The sequence below is a fragment of the Vicugna pacos genome, chromosome 15, assembly GCF_048564905.1.
Source record: "Vicugna pacos chromosome 15, VicPac4, whole genome shotgun sequence".
NCBI classification, from domain to species: Eukaryota; Metazoa; Chordata; class Mammalia; order Artiodactyla; family Camelidae; genus Vicugna; species Vicugna pacos.
In genome coordinates, this window is record NC_133001.1 from 6,360,571 (window position 1) to 6,386,210 (window position 25,640).

The window sequence follows — 25,640 nt, forward strand, 5'->3', positions numbered from 1 at the left end:
AAACCCCCCAAAACAAGGCATTTCCCCAGGGGGAAGGGGAATTTACACTGAAGCCGCTGGGAGTGGAACAGAGATCTTCCAGCTACAGAGTACATTACCCAACTACACACCGTCTATAAAAGACTCACTTGAGAGCTAAGGATATAAACGGTTTGAAAACAAAAGGATGGAAAATTATATTGCTTGCATAGTAATCAAAAGAGATCAGGAGTGGCTATACTTATATCAAATTAAGTATACTTTAAATCAAAAAAGCTTATAAGAGAAAATAAATGATACATTAATAAAAGGCTCAGTACAGCAAGGAGATGCAACAACTATAAATAATAATAACAGACCACTGAAATATATGAAGCAAAAACTAAATTGAAGGGAGAAATAGACGGTTCTACAATAAGAGTTGGAGATGTCAATACCACTCTCACAGTAAAGGACAGAACCACCAGACAGAAGACAAATAAGGAAAGAGAGAACTTAACACAATAAACCAATTAGAACTAATACATACACACAGAACACTCCATTCAACTACAATAGCACACACACTTCTCTCAAGTGCACAAGGGACATACTCCAGAACAGACTATAAGGTAGGCAACAAATCAAATCCCAAGATTTTAAAAGACAGGTATCATACAAAGTATCTTCTCTTACCACAATGGAATCAAGTTAGAAATCAGTAACATAAAGAAAACTGGAAAACTCGCCAAATTGTGGACATTAAACAATATGCTTTTAAATAACCAGTGAATCAAGAAAGAAATTACAAGGAAATTAGAAAATTCTTAGAGATAAATGAAAACAAAAATACAACATACCAAAACTTATGGGATGCAGCAAAAGTGGTGTTAAGAGGGAAGTTTGCATCTATAAATACTTACATTAAGTAACAAGACATTTCTCAAATCAACAATCAAACTTTACAACTTAAAGAAACTGAAAAGAACAAACTAAACATAAACCTAGCAGAAGGAAGGCAATGCTGAGGATTAGAATACAGGTAAATGAAATAGAGAATAGAAAAACAGAGATAATCAATGAAATCAAAAGTTGGTTCTTTGAAAAGATCAACAAAATTGACAAGTCGTTAGCTAGACGGACTGAGAAAAAAGACAAGACTCAAATTGCTAAAATCAAAAATGAAAGTGGAGTCAATACTACCAATTCTACAGAAATAAAAAGGGTTATATGAGAGAACCATGAACAATCTTACAACAACCCATTGGATAACACATACAAAATGGAGAAATGCCTACAAACACAAAACCTACCAAGACTACCTTACACACCAAAACAAGCAGTCTGAAAAAAATCAGCCATGACGGTGGAGTAGAAAGACCCCAAGCTCCTCTCCTCTCAGAGGCACTCCAAAATTTAAACTATTTTTAGTTTTAGTTTAAACCTATCAAAACTAACAGAGACGTTTATAATAATATATACCTACATTAAGAAAAGAGAAAGACCTGAAATAAAGGACCTAACTTCATATCTCAAAAAACTAAAACAAACTACAAAGTTAGAAGAGGGAAGGAAATAGCAAGGATCAGAGCAGAATTAAATAAAATAGAGACCAGAAAAACAATAGAAAAAAAATCAATAAAATTTAAGAGTTAGTTTTTTGAAAAGGCAAACAAAATTGACAAACCTTTAGCTAGACTAATAAAAAACAGAGAATACTCAAATAGAAATGAAAAAGGAGGCATTGTAACTGATAACACAGAAATATCAAGTGTCATAGGAGGTAACTATGGACAATTATACAGGAACAAGTTAAATAACCTAAAATAAAAATTTCCTAGAAACTACAACCAACCAAAGTGAATCATGAAGACAGAAAGTCTGAACAAATCCGTAACAAGTAAGGGATTTGAATCATTAATCAAAAATCTCCTAACAAAGAAAAGCTCCAGGGCCAGATGGTTTTCTTGGTGAATTCTACCAAATATATAAAGAAGAATTAATGCCAATCCTCTCAAACCATTTCAAAAAATTAAGAGGAAGGAATGCTCCCAAACTAATTTTACATGGCCAGCATTACTCTGACATCAAAGCCAAATAAGGCCACCACAAGAAATGAAGATTATAGGCCAATACAGATGCAAAAATCTCAACAAAATACTAATGAACCAACTTCAACAGCACTTTAAAAGGATCATACACCATGATCAAGTGGGATTTATCCCTAGGATGCAAGAATGGTTCAACATATGCAAATCATTAAATGTGACACACATCAATAGAATGAAAGATAAAATCGTATTATCACCATAATAGATGGGGGAAAGCATTTGATGAAACACAATATCCTTTTGTGGTAAAAAAAACAAAACAAAACCCACTTCTCCATAAACTGAGCACAGAAGTGACACAGGCCATACTCAACAAGCCCACAACTAAAATCACACTCAAGGGTGAAAGAGCGAAAGCTTCTCCTCTAAGATCAGAAACAAGACAAAGGTGCCCAGAGTGGCACCAATCATATTTGATTTAGTGTTAGAAGTCCTACCCAGATAAATCAGTCAAGGATAATAAATGACAGGCATGCAAATCAGAAAGAAAGGAGCAAAGTTGTCTCTGCAGATACTCAGGATTTTCTAAAACTCCACTAAAAATGTTAGCACTAATAAAAAATACTCAGTAAAATTGCAAGGTACAAAATTAACCTACAGAAATCAGTTGCATTTCTATACATTAGCAACCAAATATCTGAAAAAGAAGCAAAGAAAACAATCTTGTTTATAATAACATCTAAAACAATTAAATAGGAACAAATTTGAGGAGGCAAAAGATCTGTATACTGCAAACTATAGGACTTTGATGAAAGAATCTGAAGACATAAATAAATGGAAAGATATCCCATGCTCATGAGTCGGAAATAACATTGTTAAAATATCCACATTAACCAAGGCCATCTGTAGATTCAATATCATTCCTATCAAAATTCCAATGGCATTTTTCATGGAAATAGAAAAAACAATCCTAAAACTCAAATGGAATCACAAAGACCATGAAAAACGAAAGCAATCTTGACAAAGAATAGCAAAAGCAAAAGTATCACACTTCCTGATTTCAAACTTTATCACAAAGTTATAGTCATCAAAAGAGGATGGCATCAAATCAGACACACAGACCAGTGGAACAGAGTGGACAGCCCAGAAATAAACCCACACATACATAGTTACTTGTGACAAGCATACTCAATAGGGAATGGATAGTCTCTTCAAATAATGGTGTTGGGAAAACTGGATAATCACATGTAAAAGATGCAGTTGGACTCTTAACTTACACCAGTCCCCAAAAAATTAATTCAAAATGGATTAAAGACTTAAACATAAGATCTGAAACTGTAAAACTCCTAGAAGAGAACATAGAGTAGAAGCTCCTTGACATCTGTCTTAGTGATTTTTTAGATGTGACACCAAAAGCACAAATAACAAAAAGCAAAAATAAAAAAGTGGAACTACATCAAATGAAAAAGCTTCTGTACAGCAAAGAAACAATTCACAAAGTGAAAAGGCAACCTATGAAATGAGAGTTATATTTGTAAATAAGATATCCAATAAGGAGTTAATATCAAAAATACATAAGAAATTCATCCAGCAACATACAACAGCAAAAAGCCCAAACAATTCAACTTTAAAATGGGCAGAGGGCCTAAACAAAGTTTCCCAAAGAACACATAAATGGCCAACAGGTACATGAAAAGAGGCTCAATATCAATAACCATTAGTGAAACCAAATCAAAACCACAATATCACATCTTCTGGAATGGTTATCATCAAAAAGACAAAAGGTAACAAAAGCAGAGGAAAAGGAGCCCTTATACACTGTTGGTGGTGATGTGAGTTGGTACAGTCATTATGGAAAACAGTAAGCTCAAAAAATTTAAAAAGTCAAATGTATACATGTATATGCATGACTGGGACATCGTGCTGTACATCAGAACTGATGGCATTTCAACTAAAAAAAAATTTAAAAAGAAAACTACCATATGATCCAGTAGTTCTACTTCTGGGTATATAACCAAAGGAAATGAAATGAAATCACTTTCTTAAAGAAATATCTGCACTCCCATATTCACTGAAGCAGTATTCACAATAGCCAAGACATGGAAACGGTCTTAGTGTCCATCAACAGATGGTTAAAAAAGATGTGACTGATACAAGCACGCACACACACACATATCTACTGAATGTAAATACACACAATGGAATATTAGTCGGCCATGAGAAAGAATGAAATCTTGCCTTTTGTGCAGCATGGGTTGACTATGAGAGCGTTGTGCTAAGTGAAATAAGTCAGAAAGACAAATACTGTGTGATATCACATACATGGAATGCAAAGAAGCTGAACTCATAGAAACAGAGAGTAGGATGGTGGTTGCCATGGGCTGGTGGTTGGGGGAAATGGAGACATATTGGTCAAATGGTGCCAACTTCCGGTTATAAGATGAGTAAGTCCTAGGGATCTGATGTATGGCATGGTGACTATAGTTAACTATTCTGTATTACATACTTGAAAGTTTCTAAGAGTAGATCTTAAATGGCCTAACCACACACACACACACACACACACACACACACACACACACACACCAGTAATAAATGGTGATGAATGCTTAATAAAATGCTGTCTGGGGGAGGTAGGAAAGCTTTCATTATGGAGTTTCACAGTTTACCTGGTGTAGCTATTCTCAACATGACTAAATTCAGCGTCAGAGAGCTGGGAAGAGATATGCACCACTGACTATCCCAAGCTGGTACAAGCCAGTTCCAGGGCACCCCATCCCCTTTCTTATGAATATGTGCACACAATCCAAGTGCACCCTGACTAACACCCTGAACTCTTGCTCCAAATGAACAAACTACACTAGACATCACCAGAACATATTTTAGAACATACAATATACACTAAACACACCCTTACAACTGCTACCTGAAACCCGAAGAGACATACAAACCACCTCTTACTGCCTGGTTTTTTATACAAATTCATACTCACCTTGAATGTGTATGAATATAAACCCATGCACACCACCTGTATGTTCACAACAGATACTCTACAGACACACAGGCCCTAAGAAACCACCCCCCAAAATACCGACACACAATCCTAAAATACATATATTTCAAAATTCCTCACCACACAAACCACACACGGCCTCTATTTGTCAATACACACACTGAACGTCTCCCATCTCTCAGAATACACACCCCGTAAGCCCCTTGAAGCCAGACACACACAGTCACACAAACAACTCAAATTGCTAAATATACAGAAGACTCTACCACAAACACTGAAAACACATAGAAGCAATTGCACCAAGTTCTTCAGCCATTGCCTTCCAGAAGTAACACAAAGGGGGTCCCTGAATGCTTTAATACACACAAAATCCTTATGCACACACTCACAAACTATCCATGAATATACAGCCATCACCCTCCGATACACACGAAACACAAAAACAACAACAATATATTGGAAAGTATATTAGATTCCACCAGAAAAAAACCTAAAAGCATTTTCATACATGAAGACAGGTTGCATTAGTATTTAGCTGCGTACCACATCTCCGAAAACATTTAAATGCAACTCAAAACAACAGTTTCCTGTGTGAAAGAGGATTGGGATGACAGGGGAAAAGAGATGGGAGGAGGACTCACGACAGCATATTCCACTTGACACAATTTCACTCTGAACCGTGCAAAGGTACTACTTGTTCAAATACTATATTACAATCATTCAAAAAGTAAAAATTAAATATTTAGCAACAATATATTGAGAAACAAAAATGAGTGATTTCTCTTCTTAGACACACGGGCTGCATGATCATTTTTTGATGGACTGGGGCTTTCCAGCAGAAAGGATCATTAGTAAGGCTGGTCCTGCTGGATATTCGTTGGCGCAAAAGGACTGCTTCCTTACGAATGCTGTGCCGACAGAATGGAACAGACAATCTTAATTTCAAACACTCAGTTTCATGGAGCCATAAATACCCAAGTGTCTAGCAGACTCTTAAGTTCTCAATTTTTTCAAAGTCTAGTTTCTGTTGAAGTCAGTCAAGAGCCAGAAAGGAAACAGAGTGGGTTGAGGGACACAAAACTAGGTTGACGGACAAAGAAGTGAAATAAAGGGAACATCAAGTAAAACCTTCATGCTATGAGTCTTAAAAAGCAATTTATAAATTGCCGAAAGCCTTAAACATAAAACAAGACACTGTAAACCTCTTGAGCAAAATAGTATCAGACATACATCTCAGCAATGTCCTCCTAGGGGACTCAACCCGAGCAACAGAAATAAAAGCAAAAATAAACAAAAGGGACCTAATTAAACTTACAAGCTTTTGCACAGCAAAGGAAACCATAAGCAAAACAATATGACAACTTAGATAATGGAAGAAAATACTTGAAAAAGATGAGACTAACAAGGGATTAATTTCTAGAATATATAAACACCTCCTACAACTTAATAAGAAAAAAACAAAACAACCCAATCCACAAATGGGCAGAACTAAACAAGCAACTCTCCAATGAAAAAATAGAAATGGCCAACAGTCACATGAAGAAATGCTCAATGTCACTAATTACCAGAGAAACGCAAATCAAAACTACACTGAGGTATCCCCTGACACCAGTCATAATGGTTGTCATTCAGAATTCCAGAAACTATAAATGCTGGAGAGGCTGTGGAGAGAAGTGAACTCTCCTACCCTGTTGCGGGGAATGTAGCTTGCTGCAGCCATTACCAAAAACAGTATGGAGATGCCTCAAAAGACTAAATATTTACCATATGGTCCAGCAACCCCACTCCTGGGCATATATCCAGAGGGAACTCTAATTCGAGAACATACCTGCAACCCCAATGTTCACAGCAGCACTACTCACAAGAGCCAAAATACGGAAACAACCTAAATGTCCATCGACAGATGACTGCATAAAGAAGTTGTGGTATATTTACAAACTGGAATACTACTCAGCCATAAGAAATAAAATAATGCCATTTGCAGCAACAAGGATGGCCCTGGAGAATGTCATTCTAAGTAAAGTAACCCAGAAAGAGAAACAAAAATACCATACAATATCACTTATATGTGGAATCAAAAAAAAAACAAACAAAAAGGAAAAATGAACTTATTTACAAACCAAACAGACTCACAGAAATACTAAATAAACTTATGGTTTATTTAGGGGAGAAGGCAGTGGGAAGGAATAGCTTGTGAGTCTAAGATTTGAAAATACTGAGTGGTATATATAAAATAGATACACAAGGTTACACTGTATAGCACAGGGAACTGTATTTGGTATCTTGTCAAAGGTTACGGTGAAAAAGAATACAAATATTACAAATATTACGGTGAAAAGGAATACAAATACGAATATACATATATTCATGTATGACTGAAGCATTGTGCTGTACACCAGAAAATTACAAAACATTGTAACCTCACTGTACTTCAATTAAACAAAATGAATAAAATCAAATAAATTGCCTACACAGCCACACACCAGGTGTGCTGCCACTCTGCCCTGTGGAAGGAAATTCTGGTTCTTGCCTTTCTGCCAGAGCCCTGCATGGAATGTCTCCCCACACCCACCCAGGACCACCTGCCCTCTGCCCCTCCCCCACTACAGAATGTTCTGAGCCTCACATTCTGCTGTTTAAATTCAAACTTTACCTGCCTTTGCTTGAATTCCGAGCATCTGCTGGAGCAGTTAACTCACTCTCTGGGTCTTCGTCTGGATTTCTCTCATTGAGGCTACCAGGCAGCGCTGGTCTGTGCCCACACTTGACAAGTGGCTTTACATTTGGGAATGGCTTTACAAAGAGGTAAGCCTGAATGCTGGGGATATGGTCTCAAACACTCTGCCATCCCTCAAATCCTTGGGGTCACGTGATCCTTCATTGTGGGCACACAGGTGGACTAAAGCGGAAGAAGGAGGGAGCCCTGGACGCCCAAGGACATCTCCCCTGGGGAGCCTGGGGACATGGTGGAAACCAGAGATCGCAAGGGGAGGAGGACTCATTGAAGGAGGATCAAGGAGACTCAGGGGAATTGCCCTGGGTGTGGAGAAAGGACAGCAGCAGGCAGGGTGGTGCTTTGTAGAAGGGAGACAAGCCACTCTGAAACCTGTGTGTAGGGTTAGGAGGTCTGAGCTGGTGGCACAAGGAGGGCCACGGGGAGAGCCTAGCCCTGTACCTTGTTCCTCAGGCACCTGAAGCTTGCCCCACGATTTCCTTCTAAGGGATCTGAACCGGGGCATCCTGTATCTAACAGGGCACGGGGAGAGAAGGGCTCAGCCAGAAAACTATTCACCGAGGGGTGGGGCGGGGTGGTCTGTGGCCACATCTGCTATGAACTGCTTTCTCCAAGAGCTAGTCAGGAAGGTACTCTAACTGCCACAGCCCAGAACTGCTCCCCTCCTTCCAGCCCAGAGCTTGCTCCTCAGTTCAGGTAACTGTTGCCTTGGATTCAGCAGGGGATGGGCAACCTCTCAGCTTCAACCAAGACAGGGCTTGAGGTCCCCAGTGGTTCTGAATTGTTCTTCCTTTTGTGGAAACGCAGTTCTGCAGACACTTGTGATACTTGTCCAGCATCTCAGGCAGGACCGTCAGGCCTGCCTGTGACACGAGGAGTCTGTTCATGTTTCACGCCAGCGTCTCATGGGCAGGGAAGAGACGTGGGGTGTGGGTGGTTCTGCTGGAACGTCCATGAAGACTGGTTCCTTTTTAAACGGGGGAAGGAGTGGAGCCCAGAAGCAGGAGGACAATCTTCTGTGTTGTTACCACACGCCCTGTGGCACACGTTCTCATTAGTTAGGTGCACGGGGTGAGTGCCTTATGCTCCTGAACGGGGATGTGTTCCAGACAACATTATCAGTGATGGGACCCGGCTCACACCTCTTTCTTAGTCTGCCTTCAATTTGAATGACTGGGAACTGGAAGAGGATGGACCACAGACACTACATAGGCCCATGACCAATGTAACATGACCATTCCCTGCCTTCTGTACTCCTCTGCGGCCATCGCTGGCTGTGAGAGGATGGAAGCCACACATGTGGCTGCTTCTCAGGCCCTTGTTCCGGGAGCAGAACTCCTGAGTGATGGCAGTGACTCTGGGCACTGGGGATGGGGTGGCAAAACCCCGCCCGTGCTAAGTGTCTGCTGCAGGTGGCCCTGAGGTCACGTGCACGCTGGGCCAGTGTATTATGGATTTGTATCAGGGTTCTGTGGAGAGAGATGTTTCCAGCATTTTTGTTTTGTTGCGTCAGGCCACGAAAGAAAGAGGATTTATACTGAGCATCAGGGAAAGGAGGAGTAAGGAGGAGGTGGGGCCTTAATATTTTAGACACTGCCTGGTTCACAAAGGCCATTTGGCTGCCCTCAACTTCCCTTGCAGAAGGTCTCTACCTGCTAGTGAGTCTCCAAAGGAGCAGGCGTCCACCCACTTCCAGGACTTGGGGGACAGCCCGTGAGAGTCAGGTGCAAGGGGGTTCCTTACAGAGGCCCTGCGAGACAGTGCTTGCCCAGGCTGTTTCTTCTCGGCACGCAGGGGTCAGGGGCCTGGGTGAATGGGACCAAGCTCCCTACTGGAGTAATTCCCAGCTAGAGGTCAGAGCATGAAAACTAGTCCAAGACATCTGCACACGGCACAGTCGCCCCTGTCCAAATGTCCTTCACCTGTTGACACTGACACTCTATGATTCCCCGGAAAGCCCCAGTCCTGGTTGCCCGTTCTCCTCCTCCACTCACCCCTTTCCTTTGTCTCAACAGCACCTCCACTGCTGGGAACGGACGTGCTTACGAGCACTGGTGCCTCCCTGACTCCATTCTCGGCACTTCCCTTTCCACCACCCGCTCCCGGCCCCGAACACTTGCCACCCTGGGAGCAGCACCTGCCACCCTCATTGACCCCATCGTTCCCTCCTGGCACCACCCTGCTGCTGCCAGCTTTCCCCACGACACCTTTGGTGGCTGCTGGTGGCCAGGTCCCCGTGGCCACTGGGCCTTGCAACATCACTGTCCAACTAAGGTCAGAAGCGAGGCCAGCAGAGCCCCTCCAGATGCAGAGCTTCGTTCTTACACCAGGAACTGTCACCTGGGGTGCTCCAGGGGCCCTCAGCGGGAGTGCTACTTGCCCTGCTCCCCTATCCTTAGCACCCTCGCTGGCGACCCCAGCTGTTGGGGTAACGCAGGCTGGCATGGGAGGCTGGGCCCCCAGCCTTCCCCCTCAAGCTCCACCACCAGCTGCCCAGCGGGCCCCCAGCATTCCCCCCATCAACGCTGGGCCACGGCCACCTGGCGCTTCCAGGGAGGGGAGTCTGGCCACCTGCCAGTCTCAGCCCCCGCAGGATGACTCCTGTAACCGCGAGAGTGTCTACAAGAACTACCGACGTTGGCAGCGCTTCAAGAGCCTGGCCCGGACGCACCTTCCCCAGAGCCCTGATGCAGAAGCTCTTTCCTGCTTCCTCATGTGAGTGAGTTCTCGGGGTGGGGGGGCACATGTGCTCATCTGGAGTTTCAAGTGGAGGACCTTGGGGTGCACGTGCAGGTTAGGTTTCTAGGGATCCTAGAAGGAAGGTCTGAGGGTGATGCCCATGCTATGACATGGCATTGTCCATCATACAGTCACACTTCCAGTCCATGACATCCTTTCGGTGCCTTCTCTCAACTGAGCCCAACACCCTTGATGAGTCCAGCTGACTTTCCTTCCATTATTATCTTGGGAATATTTACTGAAGACTTGCAGTCAGAGAGGGTGCTGGGGGAAGGAGAGGAGCCACAGATGGGGTGCCACCCTCTCCTGTGCTGCTGTCTCCTCTCAACACAGGACTTGAGTGTGGGATGGCCAGGGGATGCCACTGCAGAGGAGGGGGAGGACCTACAGGGCCCAGGGGAGAGCTGTGTGCGTGCCTGGTCCTCACTGTTCTGGAGAATTCTAGCTGAAAAAGGGAGATAGATGGCAGAGCTCTCCTGAGGGCAGGGACTGTATCCTACTAGAGCTGTGAGCCTGACACGGGGACAATTACAGGTGATTCAGAGGACTGGGCAGGAGCCCCCTTGGGCTCATCTGTCAAGAGACATCAGGTTCCCTGGCACAGGCCAGGCCTCAGTGATGACAGGGATCTGTATTATGAAAAGTCAGTCGTGAAGAGGAAAAGAGCTTCCCGAGGCACAGTTTCCCAGCTATGGTGTGGGAGTGGATGGTCTCCCTGCAGTGAGTGGGAGGGGGCGACAACAGTAGCCAGGAAGGCCTGTCTTTGTCTCCCAGACACCTGCCTCTGCCCCTGCTGATGCTCAGACATGCTGTGATGGGGGACGTGTGGTCCATGATGCCGGGGGTGGGGGGTCAGGCTGGTGGGGACTGGGCTGTTCACTGAGGCTGACCCTGACGGTTCACAGCCCAGTGCTCCGATCCCTGGCCCGACTCAAGCCCACCATGACGCTGAAGGAGGGACTGCGGCGGGCCGAGCAGGAATGGGAGCGCACAAGCGACTCTGACCGAATGACGTATTACGCGATGGCGGCAAAGTGAGTCCACGTCCTGGGCCCAAGGGCTGTGGCGGGTGAGGGTGACACCCTAGGGCAGGATCTGGCTGTGGTCAGAGAGGAGGAGGGAGGAGGCAGCTCCCCGAGCACAGGGTCCCCGCAGCCCAGAGGCCAGACTACACTCCAGAAGCCTCTCCTGCACCTTGACAGCTTGGGTCTATTCGTCCTCTGCCCAGGGCTCCGCCCTGCCCTGAAGCGGCCTTCTTTGCCTTGATGAAGGGCTCACTTGGGGTGGAATGGGGAAACTGTGAGCCCAGTGGGGTCAAACTCCAGCCCTTGTGGCTGTGCAGGGAAGCGTGTTCCACCCGCCAGCCTGCTGCCTCCTTAATGCTGGGGGCCTGGCGGCCACTCACCTGGCATTTCGGACCCTCTCTCCTCCTGAAGTGTGGCCTGACTTGGTAACCTGGTTCCCTCCTGGAGAGGCTGCAGAAGCCAGAGTGTCTTTTACCCCAAGGGTCTCTGGCTCTTCATGAGACTTCTTTGGGTAAACCCTTTATTTGAAAAACCAAAAACAAACCAGCATTTCTCAGAGGAAAGGAAAGCCTCGCCACTGACCTTAGGGTCCACATCCTACAACCTGTCCAGGGCCCTGTCTCCAGGCTTGTGTTCCAGGACTCTCAGCCTCAGCCCAGGATCCTGGATCTGGACAAGGACCCCTGTGGGGAACACGTGCTTGATCTGGCCTCTGGCTGTCAGCCCTTCCTGTGTTTCTGGACATGGGCAGGGGCAAGTGGATGGTCCCCTTTGGGCCTTCCACGCAGGCCTGGTTCAATTCAGCAACCTGGGCCTACGCTGTTGAACGCCCTGCAGTGCTGGGGAGGCAGGGGTGTCCCCAGATCTGGTGTTTGCCCCAAGAGCAGCTCCCCGCTGGGGACACCACCTCACAGGGCCTTGACCGCCCCCAGCAGAGCCTCTCGTGATCCCTCTACCTCTGCACCCTGGGTGGGCTCCAGAGCCCAGGACTTTTTCTCAGCATGGCCTGGGCCACACTAACCCCTCAGGTTCAAGGAATTTGAGGCAGAGGAGGAGACGCAACTTCAGCAATTGCAGTCCATGAATGGGGCGCAGGGCCTGCCTCCTCCAGCCCCACCAAAGCCAGAACCTCAGGGGCCCCCAGCCCCAAAAGTGGGCCCGCAGCTAGGTACCCACGTGCCCACTGGAGCTCAACGCAAAGGTAACAGGGACCTAGGGATGGCCACTGTCCCCACATCAGCCCTCTTCCCTCAAGGGGGGCACTGGTCTTTCCACCTGAACAGCCACCCAGAGGGGGTCTCGGCTGCCCTTTGTCACTATGGGGTATTGACCTGGTCTGCTGTTGAACTCCTCTCCCACCTCCCTGTTTGAGGGCCAGCCAGAAAGTCTTCCTCAGAAGTGTAAAGGATGGGGAGACCTTTGAAAAAATTGGAGGCTGCACACTTACTCACATGTGATTCTCTTAGCTGCTCCCACTTACCTCTCCCTCCTCACTCCCCGTCACTGTGGGTGACGATGCCGGTGGTCCTGATCCCACCCACATCGACGTCAATGTCCCCCAAACACTGCGCTACCCAACACGCGCCCCCCCGCCCCCCGTGCTCAGGAGCTGGAAGCGGGAGCCCCTCACCCTTCTTCCCTCCTCCTGCTCTGCCTTAGCCTGTGTGCCCAGGAAGGCCGGCCCCAGGGCCAAACCCGCCCGCCCTCAGCCATACACATCCCAGCGGCCCCGGCAGACCCAGGCACCCAAGGGGATTCCCCTTGAGGCTGTCAAAGAATACGAGGACATCTTGGAGGAGCTGCTGGCGCCTGTCCACTTGGCCACTGGGGAGACATATGCAGAATGTCCAGAAGACGGGACCTACCCGGACCCGGGTCTCCTCAGCTACATGGACCAGCTGTGTTCCCAGGAAGACTTCGTCACGAAGGTGGGCTGGGCCTGCAGCCTCGGGGCTGCAAGATTCCAGGGCCTGGCACTCTCTGCACCCAGGACTGGGGTTCTGCCCAGGCCTTTGGGACTTAAGCTCTGCCCCTGAGCTCTGGGTCTGTGTGCGTGTCTGTGTGTGTGTGAGTGTCTCTGTGTGTAGCTGACTGCCACGGTGGTTTAAAACACGCCACCTTGTGGAGGAGAACAGGGTGGGTCTCTCCTGTTCACTATTTCTCCAGGTATTCGTGGCTCACAGGTTACTCCTGCCCAAGGGTGCTCACAGCCTTGTCCTTCCATCTTAGGTGGAGGCCATCATTCACCCTAAGTTCCTGGCAGCTTTGCTTTCCCCAGAACCACAGCTGGATCCCTTGGCACTGGCTGAGGAGTTAGAAGAGGAGGAAGGACTCTCTCTTGAAGAGGTGAGCCAGAGGAGGGAGGGACACTCAGGGAGACAAGGGAGGGAGGGATTCCAGGTACATGAGGGGAGGCAAAGGACACTGGGGGAACCAAGGGAGGCAGGACCCAGGTCAGCCAGGGAGGGGATGGGACCCCAGAACAGGAGGCCCACAGCGCTCTACTCAACCCTCCCCTACCTGGAAGGCCTGGCATTGTGGAGGGCCCGCTAGGGACTGGGGCAATGCAGGACCATAGTAAGGAGAGGATGGGGGCCCGGAGAGAAAGGAAGGACACACAGCTGAGAACAGGCCCAGGAGGACAGCAGGAGCGCTAGTGTGCGTTCTCTGACTGGAGTCCTGGAGACAGTCCCCCCTACAGCCCCTCACTGCCATCATCCCACGGCCCAGCCCTCCTGCTCCCCTCAGCCGTGTGTGCGGGGCCAGTCACCGACCACCTCCCTCCTATCAGCTGGTGCAGAAACGACTCCTGGCCCTGAAGGAGGAGTTGGGTGCGCAGGCACCCACCACTCACCGTGCACCCCAACTGGACTCAAGTCCTCGTCAGTCTGATGTTACACAAGATGCCCAGAGGCATGATGAAGGCCCCCAGCTAGGGGTCAGCGAGGAAGACAGCCCACCAGAGATTGAGTCTGAGGAACTTTCAAGGTGCAACGGAACAGAGAGTGGCCTGAACACATCAAAACACAGGATTCTCTCTCCAGGACATGAGGGTTTCCCTCTATCTCAGGCTGGACAGCCCCTCTCTCCTCCCCAGGGTCAAAGGCACACTCCACCAAGCCTGGGACCCATGGAGACCTCAAATCTCAGAGAGGCCTCTCCTCTTAGGGAGGACGCAGGGCCAGGGCCAGAGGCTGAGTCCAGTGAAGACAAGAAGGAGGTCCCCAGCCTGGACTTCATCTTGGCCACTCAGTACTGCCTGATGCCCTGGGGAGGGAAGTCCCACAGCTCTGCCCCAGGGCCCTTGAGATTTCTCTGCCCTGGAGTTCGGGGGGGCCCCCTAGCCCCCTCCCCTCATAGAATCAGCCTTAGCCCAGCTCCTGCACCAGCTGCCAAGTCCAGGAAGCGGGATCTATGTGCAGGCCAGGGGTCTGATGACAAGCTGCCCCAGCCCAAGCCTGACCTCGGCACCTCTGGGAGGCCAGCCTTGTCTCCGGGGCTGGTGCGCCCCTCACAACCAAAAAAGAGGAGGTGTGACCCATTTGTCGCAGGGAGTGTGAGGAGGAGGAGGAGGAAGAGGCACTGCAACAAATAATAAGCCTCCAGTGCCAGCCCCCCGGGCGGCCCTCAGGGGAGTTTAGGGGCTCTTCCTCATCCAGTGCTGATCCTGGCTGATGTGCGGGGCAGGGAGGGAGGGCGGGACCATCAGGGCCAGGGTGGGATGGGGTGGGGGGGGTGGTGGGAGTTAGAGGGCTGGGGATGTGGATCTGGTCGGCTGTGGGGGGGGAGTAGCACCTTGCGGTGATACATGTAAAATGGGAATAAAAATAAGTTTTGTTTGGAAATGTTCTAATGCCAGTGTAGTCTTATTCACGTCTGCACTGCTCTACAGAGAGGGCTCCTGAGAGGGAGGATGAGGAGGTCCCAGGAGCTATGGATCCACAGGGGGCCGACTAGATCTTCCTCCGCATTGACACGGGGTCCTCAGATGCTCTGGGAGCCCCCAGCTCTCACTGTCCCCAGGAACCCCCACATCATCCTTTTCACTCAAGTCTGCTTGGCCACAGGCCTGTGGGACATCCCATCATCATCTGCATCCTGGAACAAACTAGGGATGGAGAGCTGTCTTCGTGCCTTTCAGACCCCTGGACACTAAGCAGTTCTCTAGAATGGAGCCTCGAGACAGCCCTGGTCTTTGGGGAGCTTCTCTCTGCTTTCCTGAAGCAGCCAGACCAGAGAGGAAGAGCCTTGGCCTGAGGGACAGGACTTCCTGCCTCTCTGCCCTGTCGTACAGGGAGCCTCCTCTAGTCTCCTGGGATTCCTGCAGTGGGTGAAGTGGAGGAGGCAGCTCCCTATTAATCCCAAGGACACATGGGGAATGGGCTGAGAGTAAGTTCATGGGAGCCTGTTAAAGGTGTGTAAAAGGGGAATGACAACGGACGCCACTGTGGGACTTGTGGGATTTCTGTGCGGGGGCATCATGTCCAGCTGAGGGTTTGTAACACGCTGGACTTTGCTGATCTGGGCACTGGTTAGTTGCATGGTGTGTTTAGTTTGTGAAAAGTTATCAGGCTGTAAGCTTGGTATCTGTACTATTCTGCATACATATTATACTTCACTTAAAGTCAAAAGTTAAAAAATAATAAAACTTTCTTTAAATTTTTGAAGTAAAACAAAAAAGAGAGACACAGAGAAGAGCAATTATCACAAAACTGAGGATCGCGGTCACCTCTACAAGGGGATTTGATGACATTTCTAAGGTTCACACAATGTTCTAGTCTACAATTTGCACAATAATCACATTATTGATTTCTTTTTTAAACAGGTATCTTTTACATCTGTTTCAATACGTGAAAATCAAATTAGATGTAGTAAAAAATACAGCAGTCCGATAAATGTAAAAACAAGTAAAATAAATTCCTAGAAAGATAAAAATTATCAAGAAAAAATTAAAGACACAGATAATGAAAAATCATGTAAACGTTTGTTAAAGAATTTTTGTATCAGTAACTTAACGTGTTCCCATCAAAATCAGACAAATAAAATTCACGTTCAGACTGCTTTACAAACAAACAGTGAAAGCTTCACTTCAAACATCAGCAATGCCCACTCTCACCACTGCTCTTAAGACAGGGAAAAAAACAGTCTAAGTAATGAAAATAAACCAAATTTGCCCAACAAACGGTTGTTTTCTACTTAGTAGGTACATTACTGCGAGCAAGATGAGGAATAAACTACACATAGTTCCCAGAAAACTCAACTTGGATGCTTTGCGTAAGAATCTTTTATTAATGCTTCAGAATTGAGAACATACAAGTCAAATTCATCAGAATGACATCAACTACAGTCACCACCGGGAGCACTTTATTAGTGATGTTACTGATACCAAAAAGGATTCTGTGTGCATTTTACTTGCACTCAAAACTGTTCAGAAACTCTGGATTTTCTGTTGCTCATATAAGATGGTCTCCTCACATCTTTGAGCTCCAAAACCATACAAAAGACTTCTTTGTTAAAGTTACATTAACAGTTAAGCCAGCACAACTAGGAATCTGGTCTCGAGCCTCTGTAGAGGATTTATACTACTGCTGGTCCTGCCTTTCAAACAGGTGGTACCAAAACCCAGCAAAGCTCCAGGGAGGGATGGGCGGAGTGCTAGAGCCCAGAGGAAGAAGGAAGTTCATGGAGAAGATGACTCTCACAGGAAGGCACGACCTGCCCAGGGCCCAGCCTTTCTTGGGGATGGGCTGGAGGGAAACACCACTGGCATCTTAACAGGACGCTCCTCTGCTGCAGGGACGGACTGTGCCGCCTGTGCGCTGCATGCGGGTCATTGGGCACGTCCACCTCCACCACATACACACCGAAGGCCAATAACACCTCCAATCAATGTAACAACAAAACGCAAAACAAAACTCACATGCATTTGAAAATGCCCTGGGAGATAGGGTAACAATCACACCCACTAAGTACCCCTAAGTAAGCAGAAAGAAGAGAGAACAAGTACAGTGGGTAGAAAGTAAAAGAGAGACGAGGGAAACACAAAATTTGATGAGGAACCAGCAGGAAAGGGGCATCTGTCAGTGATTTTCCCCTACCATCTCAAGTCCCAGCTCCTTAGAAAACAAAGGCCTTCAGAACTCGGCCTCGCCCATCCCAGCTGCCTCCCCTCCAGCCCTCTCCCCAAGGCGCCCACCCACACCCTCCCTTCCCAGACAACTCCCGGTTTTCCTGACTGGATGTGCCCCGCTCAGACCTCTGTGCCTTGGCATGTGCATTCTGCTCTACCTGGAGCGCGCTTCTCAAGGCAAACTCCCAGTCATACATCCACACCCAGCGCCAAGGTTTGTGAAGCCAGACCTCACCACCCCGGCCTTCTGCCCCCACAGCACTCCCCACGGGCCTTCTGTGCTCCCACCCAACTGCACCCCACTGTCTGCAGCAGGAGCTAATGAAGGGCAGGTGCCTCTTGAGTCCTTGCAGGGAACTGGTGCTCAATGAATTCTAAGTGAATGACCTTGCATGAAAGGTTTTCGTAAAAGGCTAAAAAAGCAAATCACACAGAAAGCAGACAATAGATATTTTTGACTACTGAAAGCATGTATTCTCTCAACTCTGATCTTTGGTTGAATATCATCAGGAACCAGACAGAGATGCTCTATCACTTCCTAGTTGGGTATCTATGGGCAAATTAAGCAACCTTGCTGTGTCTCCAATTTCCACTTACTGAAAGCAACCAGCCCTGCAGTGTGGTTAAGAGGACTAATTAATAAACGCTTAGAAACAAACAAACAAAAGTAACAGAAAGCGTTGACTAAACGGTCGTTCTGACTAGCCTGCCATAATCACAGACACCTTAACAGGACCGAATACTGTACCGTGAGGAAAGTGAGCACAACGGAATTTTGGCTAAAACTATGTTTTGTTTTGTTTTGTCTTGTTTTGCTTTTAGGCGAGCTGAAAGTCAGCAAATCCAACAGTTTGTCTTCCAGCTGCACTGTGCCCTCTACAGTCCTCAGTACTGATCCCTAGTGAGCACTTGTAAGAGTAAAATATGCTAAAACTCCAAAATTATTATTAATAACACTAATTAAAGAAAACACGGAGTAATGAAAAGGGCTCTGGCAACGGAAACAGGATCTCAGTCTACAGTCTCAAGTCTGACTCTTTAGTGTATGACCTCAGGAACTGGCTTCACCTTTAAATACTTTCTCATCTGAGAGAGAAGGAGAGCACCGCCTTTACCTTTCTGCAACATGAGATAACAGTACCTAGTAGAGTACCTGACACGAAATGTTTAGAAATACTTTGCTTCCTTCATTCAACATGAAAGACACACTCACATGAAGGTTTAGGTGTAAGTCAGCACAAAGTACAACGTGTAGTTCGTTCTAATAAAACACCACCACCACCATCACCCCCATTCCACCAGGGCTTCTGAGGGAACTGGAGCCAGAGGAGGGAGCCGGCACGTGGTTCTGCAAGAACTGCATCAGGGCTGCATGCACACTGAGCACTAAAGCAGTAACAGGGAAAGTCCACAGTCATAGTGCTAAAACGTCTGGATGCCTTTATGCTACTACGAGAGCTCGCACAGGGTAAAGGAGGGGAAAAAAGCCAAAGAAGGTCCAACTCCAAATGACTCCTTAAGAAATCAACACAGAGACGCTGACTTATCTTCCTGAAACGCCAACAGTACCATCCCAAAATCCATTTAAAAACTTCAACATTGAAACATTCCACGCCAACAACTAGTGCCGCTCATGCTGTTTAGAAAGGCTGCGCAGGAGAGAATCCCTGGCACCACGGGAGCTGCTGAACCAAAGCCGGCCGCGTTAAACACAGGCGAGGGGGGCAAACAAGATGATGATTCCGGGGTTGTGCACACACGCCGCTGCCAACCGCTTTCCAGACCATGGCCGCCGCCGCCGCGAGCACCTGAAGGACTTCGCGGCTTCACAATCGGCTGTCAAGGGAAGGCCGCGAGACCAGCACCCGGGGGTGGGGGCGCCGTTCACGTCCTGGGGGTCCCTGGGTGCCGGGGTCCCAGCCTCCACCCTCCACCCTCGCGCCACTCCCGGCGCCCAGCCAGGGCCCGCCCGGGAAGCGCGGCGAGCAACGCCCCAGCCCGAGCGGCCAGGCCCCGCCCGAGACCCCCGGCGCGCGGACGGCGGGGCAGCCAGGTTGGGGTCGGGGCCGCGCGCGGGGTCGGGGTCGCGGGGCCGACACCGCAGCTGCGCCCGCCGAGGCCGGGCGGGCGCGGGCGGCACGCGGGGCGCGGACACTCACCACACCACGCCGCGGGAGCCCTCGCCGAAGCAGCAGGCTGCTGGAGCGCGGCCTCCCGTCGAACACCTGCCCGCGGGCCGCCTCGGGGCCCGCGCCCGCCGCCGCCGCGCTGGGCACGGAGCTCCGCGGCCGCCGCTCTGCTCCCGCCCCGCCTCCCGGAGGGACCGCGCCGCCGCTGCAGCCGCCGCCGCTGCCGGCGGGGAGCAGGGGCGGCGTCGCTCGGGAGACCCGCAGAGATGCCAGCCGCTCCAACCGACTGCCGCCTGCCTGCCTGACGAAGTGACCGTTGGGCGGGCGGGGGGATCGGAGCGGCCAAGGAGGGCGCCGGCCAAGACCGGGCAGCGCACGCGCGCGGATTGGCTCCCGTGGCCCGGGGGCGTCGCCGAGTGCTCAGGGCAGAGACATGGGTGACAACCAGCGTCCTCAGGGATTTTCTCCATCATACTTTATCTATAATCACCTCATCATTAGTCTGTTCTGTTTCAGAATCACTTAGACGACGCAGCTGCAAATACCCTACATATTACAGTGTATTTTCCCCCAAAGACTGTCTCCTTCATAAACACTTTACAACACTTTTAACCAAGAAACTAATATCAATACAACATTAGCAGCCAGTGCACAGATCCCATTCAAAGATTGCCAACTTTCCCAATACTACCTCGTTCCGTTTCTGGCCCACGATTCTGTCCAGGATCACACATTGCATGCAGTTGTCTTCTAAGCCTCCTCCAGTCTGAAACAATTCCTTGTCCTCTCCCTGTCTCTCGTGCCCTTGAGGTAGAGAGAATGAGGCCTGATGTTTCCTCACGACAGGCTCAGGCCACGGCTCCTCATCCGGGACAATGCTGTGCTCAGTGCACGTGGTGTCTACTCTTCCCACTTCTGTGAAGCCTCACCTTGATCATCTTGGTGTCCACGGCAAAGTCACCATCACCTCCCTCGTAACTGATTAGTATCTTGTGGAAGATGCTCTCAAACTACAGCAAATATCCTTTTTCCATCAAGTTCCACCCATCAACCACAGTATCTAGTAATGACTCTTGCCTGAATCACTATACTTACAAAGATTTCCAAGTGATTCTGCTCTAATTCCATCATTCCTTTTACAAGTATTCGTCATTAGTCCCTTTACATATATTACACGTACTCTGCTCTGGGGAAGAACTTCCCCTCTTCTTCCATTTACTCATTTATTTGTCGCAGGAGGACTCCTGGGTGCCTATTTCACTCACACTGTAATCCATGACTATCATAATTTATTCTGATGCTCAAAATTTCCAAGTTGTGACTAGTAGAAGCTTCTTTATTTTCAATCCTGTATCTTTCAGACACAACTCCATCATAAGGAAGCACTGAAAAGCCCCTCCGCAATTTCATACCTATTTGCTGGAAAAATGAAAAGTACTCTTATGTCATAGATTATCAATTCTCCAGCATTCTTTTCTTCCTTTTTTTTTTCTCATGAAAAATTTAGTTGAAGTGGAGATGGGGCTGATAACCTGTTGGATTCTCTAGCTTATACTTTAGAGATCTTGGTCACTAAAACTTTTTTCCCATTAATGTGAGATTTGGAGGATTGGAGATCTGGACCTGCTTGTTAAAGACAACTCCTCTGGCTACCAGCTGTCTACCCACAGGTAACTGGTTTGATGTGGCCTACAGGTCACTGTAGGCCCAAGCTGGAGCACTAAACCAGCCCTGATGTTTGTGACACATACTGTGTCATTGCTGGCAGTGCTCAGGAAATCCGAATCCTTCCCACCCCATTGTCCATACTAAGCGTACAACCCGACAGAGTCACGTTCAAAGACTAGTCACTCTCGTTTTAAACTTTATAATGATAAAATGTGTCATATGCAAATGGATATGCTGCCAGAAATATTGATCAAGGCTTGAATTAATTTATTCATTCAACAATTCTTGAGTATCATGTGTCAAACACTATTCCGGGTGAGGGAGATAGACCAAGGGGTCTTTGTGGAGACTGAGAGAGAAACTGACCACTAAAAAGGTGGGCAAGTTAATATGCAGCATGTCACCTAGTGACATGTGAAAGGAGAAAACTAAATGGAGTAAAGGGAACAAAGACTCTAGGTCTGTGGGGTGGGGGGATGTTACTGTGAGACAGTATTCAGGGAAGGTCCTGCTGACACAGTGCCGCTTAAGGAAAGGCTGGAAGGACATGAGAGATGATCTGGTAGAAGAGTGCCCACTCTCATCAGCTAGGATGCAGGTTGGTGGTGGCCATGTCCCTCACATGTCTAAGGAGCAAAAGAAGCCCATGGACTGGACGGATGGAGACAGGGGAGAGGATTAGGACATAGTACGGAAGAGGTGATGAGCATGGAAAGTCTTAGAGGCCACTTTAATGGATTTGACTTTTACTCGGAGTGAATGGGGCATGCTGAGCAGGTCTCAGACCAGTGTAGCCCAACTTGTACTTTAAAAGATTCTCTTTGGACGCTATATTGACAGTGGATTACAGGAGGGCAAGGGCAGAAATATGGGCACCAGTTGGGAACTATTATCATAATCATGGTGAGAGGTGGTGGTGGCTTGGACCAAGGTATAAATGATGGAGATGGTAAGAAACTGTCAGACTGCACACTACTTTCCATGTGGATGCAAAAGGCTTTGCTAATGCACTGGACATGGGATGTGAGAGGAAGTTAAGACTTGGCATTTCCCTCAACTATGAGAAGGCTGGAGTGGCTACTTCCTGGATGGGAGTGCTGTGAGCTAACCAGGTTGGTGGATGGACTCTGGGGGGGCCAAGTCTGAGATGCCTGTTAGACTTCCTAATGGAGAGCAGGCAGTTTAGGAGGGAGGTTGGGATGCAGCTTCAGATAAAGACATAAATTTGGAGATACAGATATGGTTGGTGTTAAATGCCATGAGACCAGATGGGTGCAACTACGGAGTGAGTGCAGATAGAAGAGAAAAAGAAAGGTGCAAGACCATGCTTTAGAACATGCCAGCATTCAAAGATCAGGGACGTGAGAAGACCATGTACGAGTGGCCTGTGAGAGAGGACAGAGCCACGGGGTACATGGAGTTGAAGGGGAGAGGGTATCTCAAGCAAGGAGCAATCGACTCCATCAAACCATGTGACAGGTCAAGTCTGGTAACAGCTGGGAATTGGACATTGAATTCAGCAAAATTGAGGTCCTAGACCATCTTGATAAGAAGAGTCTGGTAAGGAGGTGGAGACAAAGCCAGGACAGAGTGGGAGGGAAAGAGGAGAGAAAAATGGATATAAGCAACATGAAACAAAATGGTGGAAACATTTTCCAGCCCTTCCCTGACATGCTGTGAATAAGGTGAGATCCATTTATCAACCAGCTCCAGGAACAGGGAGCAACTTTCCCAGTCTCTGGATGCCACAGATTTCTCATCAGGCAAAAGAAAAAGCAAGTCTAACCCAGAATTATGGTTACCAGTGGGGGAAGGAGGTTGGAAAAGATACAACGGGAGTTTGGAATTTGCAGATACTAACTACTATATGTAAAATAGATAAACAACAAGGTCCTAATGTATAGCATAGGGAACTCTATTCAACACCTTATAATAGCCTAGAATGAAATAGAAGATGAAAAGGAATCTATATACACACATATATATGAATCACTATACTGCACTCCAGAAATTAACACATTGTAAATTGATTATACATCAAACAAACAAACACACACAATGTTGGCTGATGCTGTTGAGGTTTGGTAACTGGGGAACAGAACAAGAGTAGCCTTCAAAGAGGGACATGTCATATTATCGGCTCAATTAAAAGCACAGGATTTTCAATGATTATTAGGAAGACCACAGCAAGTCCTGAAATTCCCATGTCAACTAACGGCCTACAGATTCCTTTTAGTTTTGAAAACAAATGCTTAGTAGGTCTAGGCAGAGTCTCTCCATCCCCAGTCATCATTAAATGGAGACATTCTACAACCAAGCTTCAGGCACACCATCATTTGCCTTTAAAATAGGCTCTCATTAGATCTGAACCCTGTGCATTTTATTTGGAGAGGAAAACCAAAACCTAGCTGAAAATGCTGTATTTCCCACAGTACCGTCCTTACACTTAGCTTGAGCTGACACTGAATGATATCCATATGCTGAGATGCCTTCCATTTTTCTAAAATGGCTTTAGCTACTGTCACTTTGATATTAAAGTGAACAGGGCAGGGCTTCACTGGACTTTCCAGACTTGTCTGACCCCACTAGGAGGTCTGACCAAGGGTGACAAGAGAGGAGAGGGAGACTACCCAAACTGGGGTTACTTCCAGAGATTTTTAAATGTAGTTTAGACACGCAAGTCAACTTGGGGAAAAAGAAATAATCTTGCTACTGTTGTTCTGTTTGGATGGAAGCGTGATCCACAGCAAAAGACTTGAGCATCAGCTAAGAGCCCAGTGAGCAGTCAGCCTGGCCTGGAAGGGATCAGGAGCCAGACGACGGAGCCTGCATGTGGTTCTGCAAGAACTGCATCAGGGCTGCATGCACACTGAGCACTAAAGCAGTAACAGGGAAAGTCCAGAGACATTGTCCTAAAACGTCTGGATGCCTTTATGCTACTACTACAAGAGTTCACACAAGGTAAAAGGAGGGGAAAAAAAGCCAAAGTAGGTCCAACTCCAAATGACTCCTTAAGAAATCAACACAGAGACGCTGACTTATCTTTCCTGAAACGCCAACATTACCATCCCAAAATCCATTTAAAAACTTCAACATTGAAACATTCCACGCCAACACTGGTGCCGCTCATGCTGTTTAGAAAGGCTGCGCAGGAGAGAATCCCTGGCACCACAGGAGCTGCTGAACCAAAGCCGGCCGCGTTAAACACAGGCGAGGGGGACAAACAAGATGATGATTTCGGGGTTGTGCACTCATGCCGCTCCAACCCCTTTCCAGACCATGGCCGCCGCCGCGAGCACCTGAAGGACTTCGCGGCTTCATAATCGGTTGTCAGGGGAAGGCCGCAAGACCAGCACCCGGGGGTGGGGGGTGGGGCCCGTTCCCATCCTGGGGGTCTCTGGGTGCCGGGGTCACGGCCTCCACCCCTCTCCCCCTCCACGGGCCTCTTCCCCATTCCCCGCGCCCAGCGAGGTCCGGCCCGGGAAACACCGCGAGCAACGCCCCAGCCCGAGCGCCCGGCCCCACCCGGGAGCCCCCGCGCGCGGACGGCGGGTCAGCTCGGCTGCGGGCGGGGCCGGGCTCGGGGTTGGGGTCCCGAGGCCGGGGCCGAGGTCGGGCGGGCGCGGCCGGCACGCGGGGCGCGGACACTCACCACACCACGCCGTGGGAGCCCTCGCCGAGGTAGCGGGTTGCTGGAGCGCGGCCTCCCGTCGAACACCTGCCCGCGGGCCGCCTCGGGGCCCGCGCCGACGCCGCCTCCATGTTGGCTGCCGGGCCGCCGCCGCCGCGCTGGGCACGGAGCTCCCCGGCCGCCGCTCTGCTCCCGCCTCGCCCCCGGGAGGGGCCGCGCCGCCGCCGCTGCAGCCGCCGCCGCTGGCCGGAGGGAGCAGGGCCGGCTGCTAGGCCGACCCGCAGAGCCGCAGCCACTCCGACCGACCGCCGCCCGCCTTCCTGACAAACTAACCCTCGGGTGGGCGGTGGGAGGGGCGGGGGTCGAGGAGGGCGCCGGGCGGGGCCGGGAAGCGCACGCGCGCGGATTGGCTCCCGTGGCCCGGGGGCGGGGCTGCGCGTTCTGGGCAGACACCTGTGTGAACTAGCGTCCACACAGGTTTGTATTCTTTTTGTTTATTTTGAATAATTCGGCTATCAACACATGTATACAAGTTTTGAGGGGATATATGTTTTCACTTCTC

The 25,640-nt window shown here is 48.6% G+C and overlaps 2 protein-coding genes across 4 annotated transcripts in view; one reads left to right on the forward strand and one right to left on the reverse strand.

Annotated features, from left to right (window-relative positions):
• Nucleotides 1-25,407, reverse strand: part of LOC140685445 (bifunctional methylenetetrahydrofolate dehydrogenase/cyclohydrolase, mitochondrial-like) — a 77,008-nt gene extending 51,601 nt beyond the window's left edge. The window contains exon 1 of one of the 3 annotated variants that reach the window (XM_072937559.1): nt 25,100-25,407. In XM_072937559.1, the coding sequence (XP_072793660.1) occupies nt 25,100-25,209 (110 nt within the window). In that variant the 5' untranslated portion in view covers nt 25,210-25,407. Of the gene's footprint in view, nt 1-19,809; nt 19,963-25,099 lie in introns of those variants that run through there. The other 2 variants (XM_072937562.1, XM_072937563.1) reach the window with 2 other exon arrangements.
• On the forward strand, nt 7,709-15,195 carry LOC140685847 (NUT family member 2G-like). Its single transcript, XM_072938318.1, has 7 exons — nt 7,709-7,827; nt 9,772-10,471; nt 11,401-11,529; nt 12,549-12,721; nt 13,180-13,448; nt 13,750-13,866; nt 14,312-15,195. Exons 1-7 carry the CDS (start codon nt 7,812-7,814, stop codon nt 15,113-15,115), a joined length of 2,208 nt encoding a protein of 735 aa, XP_072794419.1. The 5' UTR covers nt 7,709-7,811; the 3' UTR covers nt 15,116-15,195.
• Nucleotides 25,408-25,640: the final 233 nt, after the last annotated feature.